Below are 18,963 nucleotides of genomic sequence, written 5' to 3' on the forward strand. Positions count from 1 at the left end.
ACTTTCTAACACTCTTTTCCACTTCACTCTACTGGGAATGCCCTCCCCACACTTTTCTATAATATTTAATTCATTTTTAGTGGCCAAGAAGTAATTATTGCATGGATATGGCAGGATTTATTTAACCAAGACTTCTGGGGGGATTCACTTCTATTTTCTTCTGTAAAAGAGCCCTCCTCGAATAGCCCAGTGGCTAGGTCTTTGCGCATCCTCATGACCGTGTCCATCAACTCGATGGTTCTCTGAGCCTGGGTTCCCTTGAGGCAAGGATTCCAGGGCAAGTAGCTTATTTGGTAAGTGAAGGAAATCCTGACATGGGAGTGGGACCGGGAGTGAGGGCCTCCAAGAAGCTGCGCTCCTGTGGGCGGCTGGAGCTGAATCCCTCTGTTGACGCTGGGGGCCAATGTAAGACGCCAGACTTATCCCACCCTAGTGAGTTGCAAAGTCCTGACTCTCTGCGCACTAGCCCTGTCTGTGACCGGCTGCCCCCAGGTTGTGTTAATTTCCCTTCGCTTCCAGTCGGCCACAAGGGCAGGCAAGGGGACCCTACAAGCCAGAAAGAGCCCTCGGGAGAGAAACTGAGGTGTGGCGTTGGAGGCGGGCCCTTGGGCACTAACACGGAAAGACACAGGGATCTGGGTGGGGCACCGCAGCATTGCTACTCTGGGCAGATGGCTTGAGTTATTCCCAAACTGCACGCCGAGATGTGCTGTCCGTGTGTGGGGAGAGCCCGTTTCCTGCACCCTCTTTGGTGTAAAGTAATATCTCGAAGGAAAGTATCCGTTGGTAGATGAACAGTGGGATCTTGTTTTAAATTTTTTTTTTGAGATTTATTTATTTTAGAGAGAGAAAGAGGGAGAAAGAGAGGGCCAGCTGAAGGAGGGGCAGAAAGAAAGGAAGGGAGAGAATCTCAGACTCCCCACTGAGCACAGAGCAAGGAGCCCAATCCAGGCCTTGATCTCATGACCCTGAGATCATGACCTGAGCCAAACCAAGAGCTGGACACTCAACCGACTGAGCCACCCAGGCGCCCTGGGGTCTTGTTTTAAATGTGTCTTTATTACTGTTATTACTTCAAAGGTTGATTTTTTTTTTTTTTAAGCTCATGAGGCATTTGTGTCTCTTTTTTGGAGAATATTCTTGCCTGTCTTCCTAGGGGGTTTATTACCCTGAGGATTGTTCAGAGTTTACTGCATTAATGAGAATATCCTTCTGACCTGTGCTGTATTTTCTCCACTTGTTCCGTGCCTTTAATTTTGCTCACACTTTGTGTGTTTGTTGCTTTGTGCTTTATGTTACATGTGAAAGTTTTTAATGTGTAGGCTTCAGACTGGAGCTGGGGTCACGTGGATAGCTAGTTTCTCCTGACCCCAACCCCATTTAGTCCGTCCCTTGGCTGCTTTTGGGAAGCTGTTCACTCCAGATCCCTCCCCACATCTTTGAGCCCTGCAGGGACTCACGGACTATGTCCACCATCCTTCAAAGCCCTTCTTGGTCCGTCCAGGGACCAGCTCCCGGCTTCACTGCCCCGGCTCCCTGCCGCCCCCACTCTCTGGACCTGAGCTGCTCTGGCCTCCACTAGCTTGTGCTCCTTCACACTTTTATTTTTCTGGACCCTATGTCCTCTTGTTGGGATATCCTAAGCAAAAAGGGGGTCTTTTTGTAAGGAGGGAGACTTCCTAAGGACGTGGGGTTCATGGAGGGCCTCAATGGTGCCAAGAGGGGCCTCTCTTGCCTGGCCCTGTCCCCGCACACTCTGGGTGCCTGCCCTACTCTTCCTTCTCTTCTTGGCCTTGTCTGCTCCTCAGTCCCCAAGATCCCACAGGACCGTGGAAGACCGACCAGATTCTCTCTTACCCAGAGGGAAGAATCTGATTGGTCCAGATCAGGTGTCCACTCCTGGTCATCCAATCAGGAACGTTGAGGGAGGGATTGCACAGGGAAAACATGGCTGTGGGGAGCCATAACTGGTCAGGGAAGAGGGAGCCTAGTGAGCTGGGGAGATACTACCAAATGTGTCCACTACATACACATTTTGTCCATTTTTTCTACTTCCTGCCTTGGCACTTTCATGTGTTTAAGCCCACAGGTTTCTACAATTCCATTTTTTCTTATTCTCAAGGTAGTTCCCGTAGAAGGGGGGAAGCTTGTAGAGTGACAGCACATAAGAGTGACTGACTTCGTGAATGGATTGTATTGGAGTCAAATATTATTGTCCTAATCTGAAGAAAAAAAAACCCTGACCTGAAAAGTATTTTTATTTCAGAAAACCAAGCCGAACCCACTTCTTTCTCCTTGATCCCATCATCTCAGTGTCTTCTCTGGGGCATCTCACTTTTTCCATGGCTTACACACTCATTTTGTATGCAACCAAAAAAATGGCCTGAGAGCCACGCCCTTCATGAGGTGGCTTTGCAGCTCTTCCCATTGAGAGGAGGGGTCTATTTCCCCACTCTCTCGAGACCTGGCTGGCCTGTGACCTGCGTTTGGCTAGTAGCATGTGGCAGAGCGGGTGGGTGGCAGTTCCAAGTCGAGGCCCCAGGAGGCCTTCATGTTCCTGCTCACTCTCTTGGAAGCCCGCCTACCTGCTGTGAGAACAGCCCGGGCTAGCCCTGCCGCGGGACAGACGTGGGCTGTGAGAACAGCCTGGGCTAGCCCTGCCGCGGGACAGACATGGGTCCCAAGCACCCCAGCTGCTTCAGCCAATAGCTAGCCAGCTGGCAGAAGCACCAGCCTGTGGGAGGCCATCCGAGACCAGCCAGCCTTTGCCCAGCCCACCAGCTGACTGCACATGTATGAGGGACTCCATGGCTGGAAATGGCCCAGATCAACAGGACCACCCAGCTGACCCGTAAATGTATGAATAATAATAATAAAGGGTTGATTTCAGTCGTTAAGCGTTTAGGTGGTTTGTTACACAGCAATAGCTAACTGATACATTCTGTGCTAGCTCTAAATCCACAATCTCTCATGTGCTGGGTCTTCAGACTGTCAGAGGACACAGGTGTCCTAGCCACCTCTATATCCCTTCTACACGGACAGCTATGCCAGCTGCACACAACAGGCAGGTAGGTAGGGTCCGTGGAATGGAATGGCAACCATGTCACCGAGTGATCTCTGAAGGAGAAGAGCAGGCCGCCTGAGGGGAGTGGGAGGAGGTAGGGCAGAGGTAGCTATGAAAGAGGGGCAGGTGATAACTGTCTTCTTGTGCCTGTTCCATATTGGTCAATATGTCACCAAAAGGCAGGGGGAGGAACAATGCAGGAATTTTAGGGGGAAGAAGAGTTTGGCACTATGCCAGGGCAGCTTGTTTTCCAAGCATCCAGCTTCAGTGAAGTAGAAATGGGCTAGGAAGGGTCATGAACACCCTGGTATCAGAGGTGTCCGAGCAGAGGCTGAGGAACTTCCTCTCGGGACGGTGGGCAACCTTTGAGGGGGAATTTTAACTAAGCAGTCTTGGACCTAGGTGGCTCTGAGTCTGGTTCTGTCACCCTGTGATGCATAGAAAGGTTTCCAAAGGCCATTAGCTCATTGCTCAGACTCTTGATCTGGCCTGTCTCACAGCTACAACTGACAGGGAAATCCTTGGGCCCCACTTTTGGTTCAGGGAAACAGAGTTCCTGACTCTCACCTGTCCTTCAGGTGCTTCATCTCCTGAGTATTCTGCCAGGGGGAACCCCTTTCCCCACCCTGTAATTTGTCCAGTCCTCTTACCAGGACCCCTCTGTTGCCCACCCCACCCCAGCTGCCCTGACCACATCTTCCCTTCCTGAGGTCCCATGACCACAAGTTGGAAGAGGTCACTGAGAAGACGTGACTGCCAGTTGACCCGTGAGCTGGGCCTGGGAAATTGGAGGCTCCCCACCCCTCTCCCGTCCTTGGAATGAAGGTTCTGCTTGCCTTTCCCACTCCCAGAGGCTGCTCCAGGGACACAGCCTCGAGGTGCTGTTATGGTGTTGAGGCCGCCGGCCTTGTTGCTGCCCAGGAGAATCGTGGCATGTAAGTTCTCTTGCTGATTAAAACTGCCACCTACCAACCTTTCTTGGGGCTCTCCCTGCCCTCTGAGTGCAAGGGGCCAGTCTCAAGTTTCACCCAGGAAGCTCCCGTGGAGCTTGCAAACTGACGGTGCATCCCCAGGGGACTTGGTAGCAAATCGTGCCCACTGCCACCAGGCCCCTTTCCCAAACAGGCCACCATACTTCACCACACACATGGGTAACAGAAACGTTTAGTGACAACATAATGTGACCTTTTAATGTCAGGGCCCTGTGCGCTCCTCAAAGCCCTCACTCGATAAAGACTCAGGAAGGCAGTTAGATCTCAAAGTTCCAAGGGTCTGCGACCTAACGGTGATGATTCTAATGAAACCGTCCCACCCAGTCAGGGGACCCGTTCGTCACCCACATTACGACTGAGAAGCCAACTGTTCTTCTTCTTCGACAAACCCTCCTGCTATTGTCCACATTACCATTGATGTGTATTAGGCAAAGAACGGGGCTTTTTCTCGCGGTGTATTTTTGTTCCATCCAGGAGAGGACTCCGAGGAAAGGTCAGTATTTAGGTCCCAGAGTAGCTCTTTAAAGGATTCCCAGGAGGGCATGAGCACAGGACGGATCTGGGAGTGTTCAGGCCTCCATTTTGACGTCTGTGTTGTTTGCCAAGCCTTAAGAAGCTGCTCATGTTGCAAGAGCCCCTGAGAGGAGCCATGAGGGCAGCTGAGGTGGGTTTCTCATTAATCATTAGTTTTCAGTGTCAAGAGAAGAGAGCGGAAGGGCCCTTCTTAACAAAATGTATTAGTCAGCTACTGCGATATAACAAATGACATCGACTTAGTGGCTTAAAACAACACCCATCTATGATCACACAGCTTCCGTGGCTGAGGATTCAGGGTGGGGAGGGCCTCACAGGCTGCATTCAAGGTGTTGATGGGACCACGTCCTTTCTGGAGCTAGGTTCTCTTCCAAGCTTATGCAGTTGTGGGCAGAATCCAGTTCCTTGTGGTTGTAGGACTGAGGCCCTCAGTTTCTTGCCAGGTGGCCCCTTCCACAGGCAGTTTGTGTCACACTGTGACATGTAAACTCCATGTCAAGGCTGGCGAGAGACTCCCTCTCTAGTCCGCTGAGCTAGGGTTTTGTCTGAGATCCTGTGACCACGGGAATGGCTTCCCGTCACCCGTGCCACGGTCCACTGCTTAGAACATGGGGCTAACCAAGTCACGGTTCCGCCCACACTCAAGGGGAGAGGGTTGTACAGGGCGTGACTCACTGGGGTCATCTCAGGGTGTGTTGGCACACCAGCTATGTTACAAATTCAGTCTTAGAGGAACTGAGGCAGAGATGACAGAAGCAGCCGTAGACTCAAAGGAGGACCCATCAGAGGAAGCGGAGGACCTGGAACCTCTGGAACCAGACGACAGGGGTAAGGAAGTCAGCCCCACCCCTGCATTCCTGCTCCCCCCGCCCCCCACATCCTGGCCGCCAGCTGTTTGGGGGCGGGTCCCAGCCTCGGTCTCAGTTTCTCCCTCTGCACGGTGGACAGGGAGGCCCGGCTCAGTCATGGGGCAGGTGGAGCTGGGCACGGGAGCCCTCTCAGCACCACACCTGTGCCACCTTGTCTCAGGTACTTTCCAACAAGTCACGAACCTTCTCAACATCATGGACAGCGGGTCAGCAAAGACGGACGCTGCCGGGGCAGGTCCGGACATGCGGAAGACGCTGGCCTCGGTGATCATCACGGAGAAGGCCACCACGGAGCCCTCCGTGGTGCTGCACGCTCTCATCCGCTGCCTGCAGGTGCCGGAGGTAGGGCCCGCTCGCCCCCGGCCGCCCCGTCGAGCCCAGCACCTGCGGCTGCTCGGCGTGCGTTGCTGACTCTGGCGAGCCTGGGGCCCGGTGCTGGGGCACAGAGCCGGGCGAGCCTGCGAGGTTCGAGGTTCGTACTCGGAGGACCCATGAGGGCCTGGGGCTTTCGTAATTGTTAAAAGCTGCCTTATTTTGCCCGTGGGTTCGGGAGCCGTTGTCCTCGGGCGCGTGGACTTAGTTGCAAAGGTGTTGAGCAGGACTGAAGCAGGCTGGACACTACCAGAGCTGGATGCCAGGTCGGCTTGGCCGGTGGGAGACCAGCTGGGGCTTGGGCTGCAGCGGTGGGTGTTGCAGGGAGTGACAGTGATGAGGTTGTGGGATACAGGTGAGGTTCAGTGGGGTGCAGTCCGGAGCCGATGACCAAGAAAGAATTCTTGAGACGTCTTTGGTGCAAAATGGTGGTTTATGAAAGCGTGGGGACAGGACCCGTGGGCAGAAAGAGGGGCTGCCCCAGGTTGTTAGGGGTGGCTGATTATATACTATGGGGTTGGGGGAGGTAAGGAAAAAGGGAGGTTGCAAGAGAGTACTTTCATATGTTAAAGAAGACTCACAGGACACTGGAGGCCTTGCCATTGTCCAGTTAAGACTGTTTTTCCCTCTAGCAAGGCGTTAACGTTAAGATGGTTGGGAACTTCCTGGAGGCTGCAGATTATAAGGACATTTAATTGTATCTACATTCCCTTCCGGAAGCTAGGTTAGTGATAGAAATGCTTTGTTCTTGTAAACTGCCAAGACATTTGTAAACTGAGGGAGAATCAAGTCTTGCAGGGGTGTGGTCTCTATAGGTTAACTGTTTCTTTGTCCTTTAGGGCAGCCGGCTGTGCCTGAGGAATGTCACAGACACCCCGTGGCGGGGAGGGGGGGTTGCGGGGTGTCAGTTTCTGCCTTGTCCTCAGCTTGCCCTCTGTTCCCTCATCAACGGGAAGGGTAATGGGAAGTCAGGGTGAGCCTTGTAAGACAGGGCAGAGTTTGGATCAGAGCCTCAGAATCCCCCTGGAGAGCTTGTAAAAAACGCAGATCACTGAGCCCCGCCCTGAGACTTGCTGATTCAGTAAGGTCTGGGGGGATGGCCCGAGAATCTGCATCTCGAACACCTTCCCAGGTGCTGCTGCTGCTGGCCTGGAGACCACACTCCGAGAACTGCTGGGTTTTAGACTATCCTGTAGCCTTTGGGGGCGGGAAGCACAGGAGTTCTTTGCAGGAGTTCTTGATTTTATAGAAAGGTGGGTGGTGCCTGAAAGGAGGGTGGGCCAGAGTCTGGGAGCAGAGGCAAAGGGTTTTTGTAACAACCTTATAAAATGTAGGTTTTCTTCTTACGCTGATGTCAACACTCAGGAGGTGAGGGCAGGCCACGCCACGCAGGGCCACGGGAGCCAGCACCAGGGTTGACCAGGAGGCAGAGGGAGCGAGGAGGAAATGTGGACAAGAGTCTGTATTGTGGTCTCTGTGGGGGAGGATAGGGCAATTTAAATAATTGAGTAATAATGGGCTTTGGGCCTGGGGGCTGTCCCATCATCTGGCACCTGGCCCCCAAGTGTGAGAGTCTGGGGGGGGGGGTTGGAGTGCAAGCTCTGGATTGGTTGATTTGCCTTTGAAAAGCATGCTCTTAGCTGAGTTGTTTGCTCTCTGTAGTAATTGGCTCACCCTGGGAGGGGCCCTCTCCCCAGGATCAGCAAGACCCCAAGATGTCAGGAAATAGAAAAAATTTAAGTACAGGATTAATACCCAGGTCATAATCAGTGATAAGTGGCAATAAATAGACAATAAACAAGTAGGCACATTTTAAAAATGAACACATTTCATAGAGTTGTTGTTCATTAAATAGTGAAGGAACCAGCAAAATGTTAGAATCTGTTAAGATGAGCATTTTACTTACAGAGATTCATATTCTTTACTCGACAAAACTCATTTACGTTGCCATGAACAGGAATAACGTTTGCTGTTACGGAGGAAACATTTGCATTGTTATCAGTTTCCGACAACTGAGCTTCTGTCCCCATGGAGCCATAAACTAGGCTAGAGGATCACGGGAGATCAAAGCCGCGCTCTCCTTGAGGCCGCATAATCCGAGAGCCTCTGTAGGCTCTGCAGACGGCACCCAGGCCTCCAACCACTAGTTTCCAAGTCTTGGACAATTTTTGTGATCATAAATATTCTCCAGAGATTCTTCTCGATCATAGAAAAGCCCGATCTCGTAACTTACGGGGCTGTTTACATAGGGGCCCACAAGCGTGGTAATTAAGCATGCAGGCCTCCACTGAGTTCTCTTTGAAAATCTAGAGCATGCATTCTCAAGGGGGGGTGATACTGCCCTGAAGTGGGTAAAATAGGTTCTGGGGAGGGAGGGGGCATGAAGAAAACCTTACTTTTTAATGTATATAGCCCATAAAACAGATGCATCATGTATTTGTGGTATTAAGGTTTCATGGCGACAGAGGGGGAAATTAGGAAAGAATGTTTGGAAGGTTCTTAAGGGAGCCTTAAAACAAAAAAGATTGAAGGACACTGGTCCAGGGCCAGGCAGTACTGGACAGCCAAGGCCCCACAATTTCTTCCTTCCAGAGGTTTCCATGAAATCTGTGATTGGAGTTGAGAATCATTGGTTTTTGGCGATGCCGAGACCAGGCAAACAAGGCCAAAACTCTCTGGAGCAGCTTTCACTAGGAGAACATATACTTTTGGGTGAATTCCTTTCTTCTTGAGGTGCCCACATTTTTCAAGGCCTCTGGGCTGCTGGGAAGTGACCGCTGTACCACCTGAGAGAGGAGACCGCCTTCCCAGGGCTTTGCAGGCCACGGCCCGCACTGGTCCTTTAGGAGCGGCTGGTCATACCTGATTAAGTAAGAGTTATTCTCCAGTGCGGATCTGCAGGCGTGGTCTGGTTGCACCATCTATTCTGTCCTAAATCAGGTCATTTAAAATGGTGATAAGGCTCTCTAGGAGGCAAAGAGTGAGAGGCACACTTCCTGGCCTCAGGTGCTCCCTCACCAGGGTGAAGGGCAGGGCACACTGCTTTCTTGGATTTTCAAGAGGGCTAGTGCTGGAGGGCACCCCCTCCCAGAATCCCCACGTGTTCTGAGCCCCGTCCTATGGAGACCTCATTACAATGGCACAGTGGATTAAATCATTGGCTGTGGTTCATCCATTCGGATTTCAGCCCCTCTCCCTTCCTGAAAGTGAAAGGTCCAACCCTCTAATCGAAGGGCTGGTTCTCCAGGCAGCCAGCCCCCATCCTTAGATGCTTTCCAAGTCACCTCATTCACTAGCAAAGGACACTAAATCGCTCTCCTCATTTAGGAAACACCAAGAGTTGTAGGAGGTCTGTGCCGGAAATGGGACAAAGATCTTACAAAGATCTTACAAGGATCTTACAAATCACGGGTACATGGAAGGAGGGCCGATGGAGGGAGACCATGGTGGACTGTGCTGGGGGTAGGGCTGGGTCCATCCCTGGCACCACGACGGTCCAGGCCAGGATCTTGCCACCTGCCGTACTTGTTTCCCAGATTTCTATCCAGCGCAAAGTCAACATTTACAACATCCTCCAGGAGATCATTCAGCAGGAGGGGGAGCTGGAGGAGCAGGGAGTCCAGAGGCTGGTCGCCATCGCCTCCAAGGAGATGAGAGAGACCCTGGAGGTAGTAGAGCCCTCCCCCCACCCCCGCAACGAATCCAGGGGCTGAGCTGTTGGTAGGCACGACCTGGGATGCCCAAGGCCCTTGTCCAGTGACCTTAGGCGGCAGGAAGAGGCTGAGCCCAAGGAGCGCACGGCCCTGGAGCAGGTGTGGGGCAGGAGGGGTTTCGTGAGGGCCCAGTGGATAGTGGGGCCCCACGTCCCTCTCCCTTGCCCTGCAGGCGGAGGGCTATGTGAAAGCAGAGGTGGCCAGCGACACGCTGGTGGCTCTGTCCAGAAACCACTTCAGCCTGGTCATGTACGAGCTGCAGCACCACCTCAAGCCCCTCCACCTCACGGATGAATTTGTCATCATCACCTTGGCCAAGCTGGCCAACGGCAATGGTAGGCGCACGCCGGTCCGCAGCCCGGTGGCTGGCCCCGCAGGCCGGCCCGGCGCTCCTCCTGGTCTCTGCCTCTCTCTTCCTCTCTTTCCCACTTGTAAAATTTTTATTTAGTGTTTATTTTAATTCCGGTTCATTAACATACCATGTTATATTAGTTTCGGGTGTGCAATACAGTGATTTCGCAATTGCAGACATCACCCGGTGCTTGTCACGACAGGCGCGTCCTTACTCCCCATCACCAGTTCCACCCATCCCTCCCTCTTTTCTTACCTTTCTCGGCATTCCTTCTTTCCCTTTCCATGTGCCTCCCTCTGCTGTTAAGATTCTCTGTGTCCCTGCCTCGCATTTCCGTCTCTTCGTTCCTCTGTCATTCTTTCTTCAAAGCTTTCTCCCTCTTGGCTCCCCCCTCATTCCACAAGCAGTGCTAAGCTCCTGCTCCCCATAAAGGACTGTAAACAAATCAACAAGAGAATGGTGATCATCATGGGAGAATAAAGGATGGGAAGAGAACAGCCTGGTGGCTATTTGAGATCAGGAGGAGGGAGGGGACCTCTCCTTTGTGGGGCCCTCCCTGAGGTAGCAACATTTCAGCTGTGACCTGAAGGGATGAGAGGATGGTTACTGCATGGAGAACCAGATATGCATCATGTGCAAAGGCCCTGAGGCAGGAAAAGGCATGGTTTCTCTGAAGAACTGAGGGGTTACCAGGGTTACTGTGGCTGTAGTTAGGGTGAGGGGGAGATGGTGTAAAGAGGGGTTGGAGAAGCTGGCAGGGCCTGGTGCGGGGTGTGTGGGGGAGTCTGGACTTTATTTGAGGGCCCCGGAAAGCTGTTGAGGGATTCAAAGCTGCAGTTGCCTTGTGGAATGTAGGTTCCTGGAAGACCATTCTAGCTGTTGTGTGGACGGAGAAGGGATAAAAGGTGTGTACCTGAGGGGCACTGGTGGCTCGGGCTGGGGCGAATTTGGGGAGTGGGGGACAGATGGGAGATACAAATGAGACTCCAATCAATGGGGCTTGCTGATGAATTGTGTGCTGGAGGTGAGGGAATAAATAGGAGGAGCTGAGGATGACTCCCGCCTTCAGGTTTCAGCAGCTGGCCTTAAGGTGGGTGCGCTGAGTTCACATGCACGCGGGACGTCTGATGAAGGGTGACAAGGGGCCAGCTGGCGTGTGGATGTGAAGCTCGAGGGCAGCTCGGGGGGGCCCTTCCTCACGGGGTCCGCAGCATGCTGGTGGGGCTCAAAGCTGCCCGCGCCTGCAGAGCAGACACAGAGGGAGGAGAGCAGAGGCCAGCACCCGGCCCCAGGGATGCCCAGCACAGGAAGAGAGCTGGCAGGGCCTTGGGGACAGTGTGGGGGCATGGAGCCTGCGAGGCAGGTGACTCAGGAAGCACTCAGGGGCCAGCGTGTCCTGTTTTGTATGGGCTCTGGTCACACAGGGGCGGGTGGGTGGAGAGAGATGGCAGAGAGGCAGTGGGGCTGGGAGGACTAGCCACTCCGAGGTGGCAGCTGCAGGGGCAGCTGGAGGGGCCAGGCTGGGGGGGGGGGTGGCTCTGTCCTCTGACAACCCCTCCTCTCCCCCCCTCCCACCTCTCGGTTTCCTTCCTCTCTCTCTTCTTCTGGTCCCTTTTTCTCACTGGCTGTCTCCTTGTTTCTTCCTTCATCCAAGGACATTTGTAGGACACCTGAAGAGCCCGGTGTCTACCCGCGAGTCCCACTGAGTCTCCCCTCCCCAACTTGCTGCTCTGCCCACTCTTCCCTGCGGCTCTGTCTCAGCTCTTCCTCCTCCTCCTCCTTCTATCTCCGTGTCCCCGGCTCCTTCCCCCTGCACCTGCGTCTAGCTCCCTCCTTCCCCGTCACACTGACTTCCACGCAGTTACTTGCGGCCCTGGCCACGCACTTGGCCCGCGGGCTCGCCCCCCCTGCCTCGTCCCCGCTGACCCGCCCCTGACTCCCTGCGCCCTCTGCCCCGCTGCGCAGTGTTCGAGTTCATGCCCTACATGGGCATCACCCTGGCCACCATATTCACGATGCTGAGACTCGCCAACGAAGCCAAGATGCGCCAGGCCATCTGCGGCGGTACGTGTGCGCTCGGGCCGCCCGTCCGGCTGGTCAGCGCGCTGGGGGAGGGACTGGGCAAACTGGTGGAGGGGTGGGTTGAACAGGAGATGGGCTGTTCATTTCTTCCCAAACATTGGCGCAATCGCCTGCGTCGTGGGGCCTCTGATCGGCTCTCTGGGGGGCGGGGGCGGGGCACAGGTGGCTGAACAGCGGCGCGTGCTTTCAGGGAACGGGGCTTAGCGGGAGGGAGTTGGCCCTGTGCCTCAGTTTAGGGGGCTCTGTGTCGAGCATTTCAGAAGGAGCCCAGGGAAGGACAATGGGGTTCACAGGAGAGGGACCAGGGAAACGGCTCTGTGGGGGGCCTGCCCTGTCAGGCCGAAGACAGGGTTTTCCTGGCTGGCTGAGGCCATCTGGGTCGCCTGCTGGTTCCAGAAGTGTGCGAGCGCGCCCTCCTGGAGGAGGTGGCCCGGGGAGGCCTGGTCCCGCTCCTGCCCCTCTGGGCTCACTGCCTCCGCCCCTCTGCAGCCATGGAGACCTTCTGCGAGACAGTGCAGTTTTACTTGAGGCATCTGGAGGACAGCGCGTACCCGGTGATGACCGAGGATCAATTGGCCCTGAAGCTGTTCCCCATGTATCGCTATTTTGTGACCGTGTGGCTGAGGGACCACAACCCTGAGGTGAGAAGCCCCTTCCTCGGGGGAGGGTCCCGTGGTCCCCCCGGGTCATGGCTCCCCAGCCTGTGTGGCTAGGAGGGCGGAGAACTGCTGGGTCCAGTTTCATTCCCGGAACCGCGGAGAGACGGTGACCTGAGAAACAGAGTTGCTGAACCGCGTGGGCCCTGGAGCCTCAGGAGGTCGGCTTGAGAAAGGCCCCGGGATTGCTGTGCCTTTTACCAAGGGGAGCTATTTCCACGTCAGCTCTGTGCTAGGGGACTGTTTTACAGATGAGGAAACTGAGGCGCTCAGAGAGGTTCTCCTAAGTGACAGAGCTGGGACTCGCAGGGACGGTCGGGCCTCGTTGCCTGCCTGTGGGGTCTCGGGCGGGGCGTCGACTGCTTCCTAGGTCCCCTGTGCCCCGTGTCCTTGCCTCTCTGGTTGGGGTGACGTCACTGGGCCTTGCTGGGGGTCCTGGGCTCCCGGGGTAGGTGAAGCTGGGGGTCATCAAGTCCCTGAAGCCCATGCTGAGCGTGCTGCTGCCCACCGATGACCTGCGGGAGCAGCTGTACGACTACATCCCCCTGCTGCTGGCGGAGTACCGGGGCGGCCTGGAGGCGCTCTTCGTCACGCAGGTGAGAGGTCGCCGGCAACAGCGGCCTGGAAGCCTGGTGCCCCGGGGGGTGTCACCCGGTGGAAGTTGGGGCCTGGCACTTGCTGGATTTTTGAGAAACGAATGCTGCTGTTCCAGGTGGAAAGGAAGAGGTCCCAAAGGGTCTTGGAGTCCACGGTGAGGTCGTGTGTTAGTTTCCCGGGGCTGCCGTAACAGAGACCCCCGAGGTGGGTGGCCTCAAACGACAGAAGCGATTCTTCCATAGTTCTAGGGGTCCAGGTGCGGGCGGGGCTGCACTCCCTCCCTGGGGAGGCCCCGGGGAGGAAGCCTTTCTTGCCTGCCCTGCGTGGCTGGCGGGCACATCACGCCAATGTGACCCCTCCCTCTTCACGCGGCCTCTTCTCTGTGTCTGCCTCTGTGTCCTCTCCTTTTCTTGTAAGGACACCAGTCGTTGGACTTAAGGCCCACCTTAAGTCCGGGGTGGTCTCGCCTGAGACCCTTAACTGACTACATCTGGAAAGCCTCATTTTCACATCAGGTCACATTCTGAGGTTCTGGGTGTACATGCATTTTGGGGGGACCTTTTAATCCATGACAGTCCTTAGCCCACACAAGATGGAGTCTTGGCAGGGTTCCGCGTGGACGTGTGACCCAGGCTGAATCTATTGTAAGGGGATCGCTCATCAGGGGATGAGTCCTCAACTCTAAAAGCAAGGAGCAGAGATTAATGCGGTGGATCTAGGGGGCCGCCTGCCGATCATCTGGCGAGAGAATGGGATTCGTCTCCAGGTGGAGAGAAGAGAAAGGGAAAGAGGGCCTTGAATGCCACGCTCAGTGGCCTCACACAGCACTTTGCAAGCTTTCCTGTGCGTAGGCATTGCCGGGAGGCTGGCTGAGATGCAGGGTTGCCTTCAGCAGGTCTGGAGCAGGGCCTGAGAGGCTGCATTTCTAATAGCTCCCGGGGGATGCTGATACCACCGGCTGACGGGCCACGCTCAGTAGCAAGGGTCTAGAGTTAACTGACCCTGAACTGGCAGAAGGTCATCTGCAATCATTCGCCTATCCGTTGTAGGTCTTGAGGCAGATCCTGGAAGTGTCGGTCACCACCAACACCCCCGTCCCGCAAATGCAACTACACACCATTTTCACGGAACTCCACATCCAGGTGAGGCCAGCAAGCGTGGCTGGGCACCGGCACTCTCACGGCGCATCAGCGGGAAGTGGGCCGTGGCAGGTGGCGTGGCCGACCAGGGGAGAGGGTGTGATGGTGGTGGAGCCCCCTGTCTCGCTCGTCTAGCTCCTGTGTCCCACGGGAGTGCGAGGCGTTGGCGCCCACGCGGCTCTGGCACAGCCGCGTTGGGCCGCCCCTGCCTGCCCTTGCGTCCGCTCCCCAGCTGCGATCTCACCACCTTCCCCGCACACCCCGTTCCCAGGTATGCGCCAAGGCTCCCGCCCAGGAGCAGTACAGCAGCCAGAACCTGGCGGAGATCGTACACTGCTTCATAGCCCTCGGTGAGGCCCCCGCCTCCGGGTCCTCTGGGACGCCTGGGCCCCGGGCTGCCTCCTCTGGCTCCTTCTGGCCCCACGGGCGTGACTGAAGCTGTCCTTCCCCTGCAGCCCGGTCCTACCCCAAGGAGCTGATGAAGTTCTTCCTCGGTCAGATGGAGATGAGCAAGGAGGCCATCCGCGTGGGGACCCTGACCCTGATTAGGGCAGTGGTGAGCGCCGACGGTGAGTAAGAGCGGGAAGCCGGGACGGAGGCTGGGGGGGAGGTCTCACCACGTCTGGGCCTTCATCATTTCCTCTTTTATGGGCACTACTGGGTGGACCAAGGTTGCTTCATATTTTCTACCGTTGAGCCTAACCAGCACTGTGACCCCCACCCCCCACCCTCAACCCGCTCCTCAAACTCTGAATCCCAGCTTCTACCTGAATCTGAATTTCAAACTGTTTACCTGAATCCTGGAACAGCCCCAAAGCGAAACCAAAGGCCTTAAATAAGGCCTAGTTACATCGTGTAGGTGTAGTCCTGAAGGCCCACTGTTCCAATGCCCAATTGTAGTAAAAACTCCTGATTCTAAATCCCTAAGCCCAAACTGTAAACTTGGCCTTGCAATCAAAAGGGAAATCCTGTCCCCAAGGAAGACACTAGCTCAGACAGCACCTCTGTGTGAATTGGAACAAGGGACCCCTTGCTGGCAGCATGTGGCCTGCAGGTACACGATTTGTTTAGAAGAGCATGGGTCACTCCTGTTCAGTCCTTCAACTGGGTGCCCTTGTGCAGTGCACAAACTGGGCAACTGTATATGAAGCACATTCTGCTGTCAGTAAAGCCTTCTCTGAAAAAAACTATAAATTTAAGCAACAATGAGACCATTTTTATCTGTCTGATGGACAGAGATGGTAATGACTAGAGTTGGCCTAGTCATTTTTCTGTAGAAGTCCTGATAGTAAAAATATTTTCGGCTTTACAGGCCACATGGTCTCTGTGACAATTGCTCAACTGTGCAAAAGAAGTCATAAACTGCAGAGTGTGGCTGTGTTCTAATAAAACTTTATTTACAAAAATTGGCTTTGGGCAGGATTTAGTGGGTTGGTTATACTCCGGTGGTCGCTGTGCCAGAATAATGAGAAACTAGCTTCTTACACTTCATTGACTGATAAAGCATTCTGGGTGCTCGGTTGGAGGGCCCGAAACGTGGGCTCAACAATCTCACTTTTTGATCATTGTCTGAAGGAAATCATTGCCCAAAGTTAACTGGACAACTATGTTCGTTAGCACGTCGTGCGTAAAAGCAAAACATTAGAAGCTACCTAAGTGTTTTTCTATAGGGAATTTCTGGAACAAATGATAGTTTATCCACATAGGGGAATATGACTCAACCATAAAGGGTGTATCCATCTATACTTCTTCGTGGACAAGATGCCCTCTCTGTATTAAATGCAACAGTACAGTATGAGGCTGTGTGTGTCACACGACCTTGGTTACTTGCAAGAAATCTATATGCTTATTTCTGCATAAATGAGCTTAGGGACGCACCTGAACTGTTGAGTGGTTACTTTTTATTTTAATTTTGCAATGAGCTTATACAATTTTTAAAATCAGAGAAACGTTTCTGCTTTGCAGATAAAAACTCAAGACTGCAACACGCTCCCTTAGTGCCCGATTACCTGCTACCCTCCTCTGCTCCTGCTTCCCTCTTTCTTCCACCAGCGTTGACCTGTAGTAACATCGAGCCTGGAGTCTAGTGTCACGTTGGGCACCTAACTGTAATTCTGTCCATACTGGACCTCTCCAGAACCTTCTCACGGCTCTTTCCTACCTCTCTTAATCTTCCTTCTCCCTGAATCGACTGTCATCAGATCTATGACTAACGAGCACTTACAAAGCACTTTCTTGTGTGCCAAGCACTGTGTGGGCTCATTATTGCTCACAAAAGCTGTGTGAGAGGTACTATTATTAGCCACATTTTTAAAAATAAGATTTTATTTATTTATTTTTGTGAGTACGCCCTCCCCTGGCCAGGTGGGGTAGGACAGGTTGGGAGGACGACGACGAGGTGGCCCACGAGGCTTCTGAGGGAGGTGTCGCTGAGCTGTGGTGGGAGGCAGAGGCTCTCGGGAGGGGTGACGTGGACGAGCCACCAGGCGCCTGGCTCCCGGGGGAAGGTGATGGGCAGGACTGGTGCTCTGGGAGACTCACTACTCCCGGGCGTCTCCTGAGAGCCCAGCTCTGAGGCCCGTGGCCCTCCAGGCTGGTTTTTCTCTTTCAGAGCCCAGAATGAATATCAGGACCATCTACCTGGCCATCCGGGTGGTCAAGAACACCCTCTCTGACACCCGCTTCAAGGTAACAGGGCAGAGACCTGGAAGGGGATGGTGTTCGGGGCACCCTGCAGGGGAAGCAGGGGGAGGTCCAGCAGGTGGCCTTCATTCCTCTCCCACTCTGTGGGGGGGGGGGGCCGCCTGCCGAAGGCCCTTTGGTGGAAAACCTAGCTTCCTGGCCAGCGCTGAGTAGGGCTGGAGGGGAGAGGCCCCCTGGCGCTGCGGTCCCGCTCCTGAGACACTTGCTCTCATCAAGGACCTGGAGTTTCCCAGTGAAGGGGCTCAGACACCGCCCTGGATGGAGGAGAGGCTGAGTGAATCCAGCTTCATCCAGAGCCGTGTGGTGGCCTAAGGGTTTTCTAAAACCTTTACTGCATTTGGAAAAAGCAGCTGAGAAATACGCCATGTACCCTTCAAACAAAGGCTAAAAAACCCACAGTCCAGGCTCCACTGTAGCCGTGGCCACCTTGGAATGTAGCTTTAGTCCTGGCCATAGGCTCTGGAGGCCGCTGAGCATCCCCCGGGGAAGGGAAGGGTCTGCACAGACAGGAGAGGGCATGAGGGGGGCGGAGGAGGGATTGGGCTGGAGATTCAGGCAGAGCTGTTCTCAGAATGTGGAGGCTGTGGAGGGAAGACAGCCACCCCACACAGCAAGCCTGGGGAGCCCAGGGTAAGAGTCAGGCTGTCCCCACCAGGGCTGCCTGAGGATGGGGCAACCTATCTAGAAGCGAGTGTGCTCCAGGCTCTGAGAAGGCTCCTGGGTGGCCAGGCTGCCCAGTGGGATTCCCTGGATGAGGCAGGGGGTGGTGGATGGCATGGGCAGTAGCCCCCGAGGCCCCTTCCCACCCAGAGCAGCCCCAATTCCTAGCTGTCTCCTGGGACAGGATTGGGTGTTAGGTGCCCAGCCCCCCACCCTGGAGCCCACCCCAGTTCCCGCTTGTCCACCGCCCTGTCCCGTCAGGTAAGGATGGCTATTCTCCGCATCATCGGCCAGTTGGCTCTGTCTGGCTACCAGGACAGGATCAAAGGCTGGGGCCTGAAGTACGTGTCCGTGCAGCTGACTCTCTCCACCTACAAACTGGTGAGTGGTGCCGATAGGCAGACCATGGGGCCGCAGGTCTTTGGAAGTGGCTTCCGAAGCGTTGAGGAAAGAAGCTGCCTCATGCACCCGTGCTCGATCCCACCTGAGTCTATGCTCGGGACACCAGTGCCCAGGCCCACAGCAAGCTGTAGGTGGAGGGGTGTGCAGTCACACAGGCCGGAATCTGGAAAACTCTGGAGACCCAGTGTCTGGGCATGGAGCCTCATGGGGGTGAGGAGACCACACCCGACACAGCAGCAAGCCCCGGCCGGCCCACGATCAGGGACCCCCTTGATTCTGGCTTCCAGACAAATCACCGAGAGGGCTTTAATCAGAGGGAGCTGGAGGAGAAGATGGTCCACAAAGTCACCATGGACACCGTGAAGATCATAACCTCTTCAGTCAGTGGGATAACCGACGTGAGTGTGCCCTCGCCCCCGGGCCGGGCCTCTGTGCTGACGGCTTGACTTGTGTCCGCCCTGCACCGGGCTCGGGGTGGGGGGAGATGGGGCATGCCCAGAATTCTGTGCTGTTACTTCTCCCGTTCCCACTGTCTGGGAGGCCTGGAGGGGCCCTGATCTTCCCCCTGCCTGAGCTCTGGTTCTTGAAGATCTGGTTCCAGAGCTGGGTCCTTGGTGGGAACTTGGTTCCCCAGAGCCTAGGGCAGTGCCTGGCACACAGTGGGCCTCAGTATGTATCCACTGACTTATAGCCAGAAATGTGTCGATTACCTTAAAGCCCCTTCCGTCCAGGGGTGTGTGTGTGTGTGTATAGAGATGATTTTAATGAATTAATTCCACAAGCATCCAGTGAGTTCCTACTATGTGAAGACACAAAGGCGTATGCTGG

General features: G+C 54.8%; 1 protein-coding gene across 1 annotated transcript in view; it reads left to right on the forward strand.

Moving 5' to 3' along the window:
- Nucleotides 1-314: 314 nt before the first annotated feature.
- Nucleotides 315-18,963, forward strand: part of MROH2A (maestro heat like repeat family member 2A) — a 47,641-nt gene continuing 28,992 nt past the window's right edge. The window contains exons 1-16 of the mRNA XM_057316113.1: nt 315-405; nt 520-583; nt 4,663-4,720; nt 5,298-5,418; nt 5,620-5,801; nt 9,368-9,499; nt 9,717-9,879; nt 11,862-11,960; nt 12,468-12,619; nt 13,087-13,230; nt 14,281-14,373; nt 14,642-14,720; nt 14,826-14,939; nt 16,982-17,058; nt 17,995-18,114; nt 18,423-18,533. Coding sequence (XP_057172096.1) covers nt 315-405; nt 520-583; nt 4,663-4,720; nt 5,298-5,418; nt 5,620-5,801; nt 9,368-9,499; nt 9,717-9,879; nt 11,862-11,960; nt 12,468-12,619; nt 13,087-13,230; nt 14,281-14,373; nt 14,642-14,720; nt 14,826-14,939; nt 16,982-17,058; nt 17,995-18,114; nt 18,423-18,533 — 1,800 coding nt within the window. The remainder of the gene's footprint in view (nt 406-519; nt 584-4,662; nt 4,721-5,297; nt 5,419-5,619; nt 5,802-9,367; nt 9,500-9,716; nt 9,880-11,861; nt 11,961-12,467; nt 12,620-13,086; nt 13,231-14,280; nt 14,374-14,641; nt 14,721-14,825; nt 14,940-16,981; nt 17,059-17,994; nt 18,115-18,422; nt 18,534-18,963) is intronic.

This window comes from Ursus arctos, unplaced genomic scaffold (genome assembly GCF_023065955.2).
Source record: "Ursus arctos isolate Adak ecotype North America unplaced genomic scaffold, UrsArc2.0 scaffold_1, whole genome shotgun sequence".
Classification (NCBI taxonomy): Eukaryota; Metazoa; Chordata; class Mammalia; order Carnivora; family Ursidae; genus Ursus; species Ursus arctos.